We start from the raw sequence: 7,500 nt of genomic DNA on the forward strand, positions 1-7,500 counted from the left end.
GTAGGACAAGGAGTGGGCGAATAGTCCCACTACAGTAGGAGGGAGGGAGGCAAGGAGGATGGAATTAGGTAGGAGGGTAAAAGGGAGGGAGGGAGGGAGGAAGAAGGAAGGAAGTGAAATTGGATATGGGTGAGTGTAGATGAGTGTGTATGGTAGAGAGAGAAACAGGGAAGGAGGGATGGAGGGAAGGAGAGGGAAGGAGGGAGGAAGAGGGAAGGAAAAGAAGCTAGATATGGGTGAGTGTGGGTGTGTGTGGTTGAGAGAGAAGGAGAGATGGAGGGAAGGAGAGGGAAGGAGGGAAGGATAGGGAAGAAGATGAAGCTCTGAACTGTTGGTGTGTGTTTGGTAGAAAGAGAAGGAGGGAAGGATGGAGGGTAGGAGGGAAGGAGAGGGAAGGAGGGGGGGAGGGAGAGATGGAGAGGGAGGGAAGGAAGGAGAGAGGAAGAGAGAAAGAGAAACAAACAGACAAAAACAAACACACAAACTGTGTGATCCGCAACCTGGATAGTCATGTTTTCATTACATGATACGAATCAACACACAACCGTAAAAAACAAAGGTTGAACGAAATTTCAAGCGGCAGAATCTCTCTAAAATGACATTAAGAGAAACCAATACAATCCATACAAAATGCCACCCCCTATCTCTCCTCCCCCCCCCCTCCCCCCACCTCTCCTCACCCACCTCACTCCCACCTCTCCTTCCCTCTCCTCCCACCTATCCTCACCCCCCTCACCCCACCTCTCCTCCCCCACCTCTCTTTTCCCCCCTCACCCCTTCCCCACCTCTCCTCACCCCCTCACCCCACCTCCCCCCCCCACACACACACCTATCATCGCCCGCCCATTCCAACCCCCTTCCCCCTTCACCTGGCCTCTCCCTCCCCTCTTATTTTGCAATCGAAAATTTCGTTATTGCAAAAAGTCAAATTGCACGAATGTAGAGAGAGAGAGAAGGGGGGAGAATGAGAGAGAGGGGAGGGAGAACAAGTGAGAGAGAGAGAGATAGAGAGAGAGGGGGGGTAGACAGTGAGAGAGAGAGAGAGAGAGAGAGAGAGAGAGAGAGAGAGGGGGGGGGGGAAGTTGAGTGGGGGCGAGAAAAAGTGAGAGAAAGAAAGAGAGAGAGGGGGGTTGAGTAAGAGAGAGAGAGAGAGAGGGGGGGGGGAGGGAAGGTTGAGAGAGAGAGAGAGAGAGAAAGAGAAAGAGAGAGGTGGGGAGAAGAGAGCGGTTGAGAGAGAGAGAGAAGGAAAGAAAGATAAGAGACAGATAGAGATAGAGAGATAGTGAGAGCGAAGAAAAGAAAGAGAATGAGAGATAGATAGATCGATCGAGAGAGAGAAAGGAAAGAATTAAAAAAAATATTCCCCTAAAAGGTTTCAAGTTAATTAAATTTGCACTAAAAACTACTCGAAACGCTTCAACTCTCCCCCCCCCCCAATCACCCCTCCCCCTCCCCTCTAAGCCACGAGAAAAGCCACACGTGTATTGATTTCGTGTGTTTTTGCTGTCGTTGTTGTCGTTGTTTTTGTTGCCATGGTTGTTGTAGCAGTTGTTTTGGTTGTTTGTTGTTATTGTTGTTGTAGTCTTGTTGTAGTAGTAGCAGTTGTTGTTGTTGCTGCTGTCTTGGCTGTTGTTGCAGTAATAGTTGCTGTTGTTGTTGTTGTCGTTGTTATTGTTGTTGTTGTAGTCTTGGCTGTTCTTGTAGTAGTAGTAGTAGTAGCTTTTGTTGTTGTTGTTAACTTGGTTGTTGTTGTAGTAGCTGTTGTTGTAAATGGTAATTAAATTGGGTTTTTATTTTTTATTATTTATCTATTTTATTTATTTATTTATTTATTTTTGTTTTGTTTTGTTATCTCTAGTCTTTTTATTTTATTTTCTTCTTTTCTTCTTTTTTCTTTTTATTTTTCTTCTTGAGATACTCATGTCGTCTGTCATTTTCAGACATGCATCTTGCCGGTGTAGATAAACATTCCAAGAGAAAATGTGTATATATATATTGAATGAATGAGTCAAAGAATAGGTGATGATGATGGCCATTCGGATGAAAAGATATAACTCGACATTAATGTATCCTTATCTGTCTAAATGATCTAGTTTTCGATCACGAACCCCTTTCAGAACCCCGCCTAGAATAATAATGATGATAATGATAGTGGTAATAATAATAATGATTTGATCTAGATAAACACCAAGTTTTATCCTGAAGTTGCTTTCAAAATTAAGAAAAATAAAACTAAACTTTTATCATTCTCGTCTACGCGTCTCTAGCCATAATCATGAAGTGAATTTATTTTATTTTCTAACAATGAGAAGAATTCAGGATATATTATAACTATCTCCCTTTTCAACGATGTACCTCACTTTATCTATTATTTCATCCACTGATATCAGTGATTCCCAAATTCTTCCTTCTGTGGCCCTGATCTACTAAGAAATAGTCCCATGGCCCCTCTAAGTGTCTGTCGTTTGTTCATAGTTAGTTATTACTAGTTATGGATAGTGTAAATGTTTCAGTGACAATACAACAAGAACACTATATGGGAAGATTTCAATTCATTTATATGTGAGAGAGAATTGTATTTATGTGTGTGTGTGTGGGCGAGGTGATATTCAGTAGAATTCGATGCAATGATTTTCATATTGCTCTATACCCCCCCCCCCCTCCTAGAAAGTACCCTGTGGGCCCCCCCTGACCTATAGCTATCTGTCTATCTATATCTGTCTATATTTATTTGCGTGTGTGTGTGTGTGTGTGTGTTTGTGTGCGTGCGTGCGTGCGTGTGTGTGTGTGTGTGTGTGTGTGTGTGTGTGTGTGTGTGTGTGTGTGTGTGTGTGTGTGTGTGTGTGTGTGTGTGTGTGTGTATATATATATATATATATATATATATATATAGCGTCACCCGACTACCCTCCCATTCTCATTCCCCTCGTCTCTTTCCCCCCTCCCTTTCCCTCCCCCTCCCGCTCCTCCCTCCGTCGGCCTTTTTTTACCTCTCCTCTTCTTCGGCCCTCCTCTTCTTCTCTTCGGCCTTCCTCTTCTTCTCTTCGGCCTTCCTCTTCTCTTCGGCCCTACCCCTACTTTTAGCCCTCCACCATCTGCCCTTATTGTCTTTCCATTGAAATGTCCTTGGAATGTAGTCGCTCATATCCCGCGTGTTCCCTAGCGACTACAATTAATTCTCGGGCTCGAAGGTGGATTCCAGGATCTCCTCGAGCTCCTAGGCGACTTCCTGGATCTCCTTCTCGAGATCCTGGGCGACTTTCTGGGTCTCCTTCTCGGGCTCTTCGGCGACTTCATGGGTCTACTTCTCGGGCTCCCGGGCGACTTCCTAGGTCTCCTTCTCGGGCTCCCGGGCGACTTCCTAGGTCTCCTTCTCGGGCTCAAGGGCGACTTCCTAGGTCTCCTTCTCGGGCTCGAGGGCGACTTCCTGGGTCTCCTTCTCCGGCTCTTCGGCGACTTCCTGGGTCTCCTTCTCGGGCTCTTCGGCGACTTCCTGGGTCTCTTTCTTGGGCTCTAGGGTGACTTCCTGGGTCTCCTTCTCTGGCTCTAGGGTGATTTCCTGGGTCTCTTTTTCGGGGTCTTGAACGACCCTGAAGTAGGCCGAGGAGACCATCCATATAGTCCTGGTAGGAACGGTATGGATGCGCTCTTGGGAGACTTCCTGGGTCTCCTTCTCGGGCTCTTCAGCGACTTCATGGGTCTCCTTCTCGAGCTCTTGGGCGACTTCCTGTGTCTCCTTCTCGGGCACGGGGGCGACTTCCTGTGTCTCCTTCTCGGCCTCTTGAGCGACTTCCTGGGTCTCCTTGAAAGGCTCGAGGGCGACTTCCCGGATCGCCTTCTCGAGCTCTTCGGCGACTTCTTGGGTCTCCTTCTCGGGCTCGAGGGCGACTCCCTGGGTCTCCTTCTCGGGCTCCCGGGCGACTTCCTGGGTCTCTTCGGCGACTTCCTGGGTCTCCTTCTCGGGCTCTAGGGTGACTTCCTGGGTCTCCTTCTCGGTCTCTTCGGCGACTTCCTGGGTCTCCTTCTCGGGCTCTTCGGCGACTTCCTGGGTTTCCTTCTCGGTCTCTTCGGAGACTTCCTTGGTCTCCTTCTCGGGCTCTAGGGTGACTTCCTGGGTCTCCTTCTCGGTCTCTTCGGCGACTTCCTGGGTCTCCTTCTCGGGCTCTTCGGCGACTTCCTGGGTTTCCTTCTCGGTCTCTTCGGAGACTTCCTGGGTCTCCTTCTCGGTCTCTTCGGCGACTTCCTGGGTCTCCTTCTCGGGCTCTTGGGCGACTTCCTGGGTCTCCTTCTCGGACTCTTCGGGCGACTTCCTGGGTCTCCTTCTCGGGCTTTTCAGCGACTTCCTGGATCTCCTTTTCGGGCTCTTCGGCGACTTCCTGTGTCTCCTTCTCGGGTTCTTCGGCGACTTCCTGGGTCTTCTTTTCGGGCTCTTCGGCGACTTCCTGGGTCTCCTGCTCGGGCTCTTCGGCGACTTCCTGGGTCTCCTTATTGGGCTCTTCGGCGACTACCTGGGTCTCCTTCTCGGGCTCTTCGGCGACTTCCTGAGTCTCCTTCTCGGGCTCTTCGGCGACTTCCTTGGTCTCCTTCTCGGGCTCTTTGGCGACTTCCTGGATCTCCTTCTCGGGCTCGAGGGCGACTTCCTGGGTCTCCTTCTCGGGCTCTTCGGCGACTTGCTGGATCTCATTCTCAGGCTCCTGGGCGACTCCCTGGGTCTCCTTCTCGGGCTCTTCGGCGACTTCCTGAGTCTCCTTCTCGGGCTCTTCGGCGACTTCCTGGGTCTCCTTTTCGGGCTCGCTGGCGACTTCCTGGGTCTCCTTCTCGGGCTCTTCGGCGATTTCCTGGGTCTCCTTCTCGGGCTCTTCGGCGACTTCCTGAGTCTCCTTCTCGGGCTCTTCGGCGAATTCCTGGGTCTCCTTCTCGGGCTCTAGGGTGACTTCCTGGGTCTCCTTCTCGGGCTCTAGGGTGACTTCCTGGGTCTCATTTTCGGGCTCTTGGACGACCCTGAAGTAGGCCGAGGAGACCATCCATATAGTCCTGGTAGGAACAGTATGGATGCACTCTTGGGCGACTTCCTGGGTCTCCTTCTCGGGCTCTTTGGCGACTTCATGAGTCTCCTTCTCGGGCTCTTGGGCGACTTCCTGGGTCTCCTTCTCGGGCTCTTGGGCGACTTTCTGGGTCCCCTTCTCGGGCACGGGGGCGATTTCTTGTGTCTCCTTCTCGGCCTTTTGGGCGACTTCTTGGGTCTCCTTGAAGGGCTCGAGGGCGACTTCCCGGATCTCCTTCTCGGGCTCCAGGGCGACTTCCTGGGTCTCCTTCTCGGGCTCCGGCGACTTCCTGGGTCTCCTTCTCGGTCTCTTCGGCGACTTCCTGGGTCTCCTTCTCGGGCTCTTCGGCGACTTCTTGGGTCTCCTTCTCGGGCTCTTCGGCGACTTCCTGAGTCTCCTTCTCGGGCTCTTCGGCGAATTCCTGGGTCTCCTTCTCGGGCTCTAGGGTGACTTCCTGGGTCTCCTTCTCGGGTTCTAGGGTGACTTCCTGGGTCTCATTTTCGGGCTCTTGGATGGCCCTGAAGTAGGCCGAGGAGACCATCCATATAGTCCTGGTAGGAACAGTATGGATGCACTCTTGGGCGACTTCCTGGGTCTCCTTCTCGGGCTCTTCGGCGACTTCATGGGTCTCCTTCTCGGGCTCTTGGGCGACTTCCTGGGTCTCCTTCTCGGGCTCTTTGGCGACTTCATGGGTCTCCTTCTCGGGCTCGAGGGCGACTTCCTGTGTCTCCTGTATATATATATATATATATATATATATATATATATATATATATATATATATATATATATATATATATATGTGTGTGTGTGTGTGTGTGTGTGTGTGTGTGTGTGTGTGTGTGTGTGTGTACATATGTATATATTTATATATATATATATATATATATATATATATATATATATATATATATATATATATATATATATATATATATATATATATATGCGACTTCCTGGGTCTCCTTCTCGGGCTCTTCGGCGACTTCCTGAGTCTCCTTCTCGGGCTCTTCGCCGACTTCCTGGGTCTCCTTCTCGGTCTCTTCGCCGACTTCCTGGGTCTCCTTATCGGGCTCTTCGGCGACTTCTTGGGTCTCCTTCTCGGGCTCTTCGGCGACTTCCTGAGTCTCCTTCTCGGGCTCTTCGGCGAATTCCTGGGTTTCCTTCCCGGGCTCTTCGGCGACTTCCGACGACCCTGAAGTAGGCCGAGGAGACCATCCATATAGTCCTGGTAGGAACAGTATGGATGCACTCTTGGGCGACTTCCTGGGTCTCCTTCTCGGGCTCTTTGGCGACTTCATGGGTCTCCTTCTCGGGCTCTTGGGCGACTTCCTGGGTCTCCTTCTCGGGCTCTTGGGCGACTTTCTGGGTCTCCTTCTCGGGCACGGGGGCGATTTCTTGTGTCTCCTTCTCGGCCTTTTGGGCGACTTCCTGGGTCTCCTTGAAGGGCTCGAGGGCGACTTCCCGGATCTCCTTCTCGGGCTCCAGGGCGACTTCCTGGGTCTCCTTCTAGGGCTCCAGGGTGACTTCCTGGGTCTCCTTCTCGGGCTCCGGCGACTTCCTGGGTCTCCTTCTCGGTCTCTTCGGCGACTTCCTGGGTCTCCTTCTCGGTCTCTTCGGCGACTTCCTGGGTCTCCTTCTCGGGCTCTTCGGAGACTTCCTGGGTCTCCTTCTCGGGCTCTTGGGCGACTTCCTGGTTCTCCTTCTCTGACTCTTCGGCGACTTCCTGGGTCTCCCTCTCGGGCTCTTCGACGACTTCCTGTGTCTCCTTCCCGGGCTCTTCGGCGACTTCGGACGACCCTGAAGTAGGCCGAGGAGACCATCTATATAGTCCTGGTAGGAACAGTATGGATGCACTCTTGGGCGACTTCCTGGGTCTCCTTCTCGGGCTCTTCGGCGACTTCATGGGTCTCCTTCTCGGGCTCTTGGGCGACTTCCTGGGTCTCCTTCTCGGGCTCTTTGGCGACTTCATGGGTCTCCTTCTCGGGCTCGAGGGCGACTTCCTGTGTCTCCTGTATATATATATATATATATATATATATATATATATATATATATATATATATATGTGTGTGTGTGTGTGTGTGTGTGTGTGTGTGTGTGTGTGTGTGTGTGTGTGTAAGTGTGTGTGTGTGTGTACATATATATATATATATATATATATATATATATATATATATATATATATATATATATATATATATATATATATATATATGCGACTTCCTGGGTCTCCTTCTCGGGCTCTTCGGCGAGTTCCTGAGTCTCCTTCTCGGGCTCTTCGGCGAATTCCTGGGTCTCCTTCTCGGGCTCTAGGGTGACTTCCTGGGTCTCCTTCTCGGACTCTAGGGTGACTTCCTGGGTCTCATTTTCGGGCTCTTGGACGACCCTGAAGTAGGCCGAGGAGACCATCCATATAGTCCTGGTAGGAACAGTATGGATGCACTCTTGGGCG

General features: G+C 50.7%; 1 protein-coding gene across 1 annotated transcript in view; it reads right to left on the reverse strand.

The window, feature by feature from the left end:
* The window catches only part of LOC138866632 (nestin-like), a 16,380-nt gene that overhangs the window by 7,531 nt on the left and 1,349 nt on the right, over positions 1-7,500 (reverse strand). Inside the window, exons 2-8 of the mRNA XM_070139787.1 lie at positions 7,368-7,500; positions 6,240-6,461; positions 5,497-5,685; positions 4,935-5,222; positions 4,605-4,757; positions 3,513-3,712; positions 1,505-1,758 (exon numbers count right to left, since the gene is read on the reverse strand). The exon at positions 7,368-7,500 is cut by the window's right edge and continues 122 nt beyond it. Of these exons, the coding sequence (XP_069995888.1) occupies positions 1,505-1,758; positions 3,513-3,712; positions 4,605-4,757; positions 4,935-5,222; positions 5,497-5,685; positions 6,240-6,461; positions 7,368-7,500 (1,439 nt within the window). The remainder of the gene's footprint in view (positions 1-1,504; positions 1,759-3,512; positions 3,713-4,604; positions 4,758-4,934; positions 5,223-5,496; positions 5,686-6,239; positions 6,462-7,367) is intronic.

The sequence above is a fragment of the Penaeus vannamei genome, chromosome 26 (assembly GCF_042767895.1).
Source record: "Penaeus vannamei isolate JL-2024 chromosome 26, ASM4276789v1, whole genome shotgun sequence".
Taxonomy (NCBI): domain Eukaryota; kingdom Metazoa; phylum Arthropoda; class Malacostraca; order Decapoda; family Penaeidae; genus Penaeus; species Penaeus vannamei.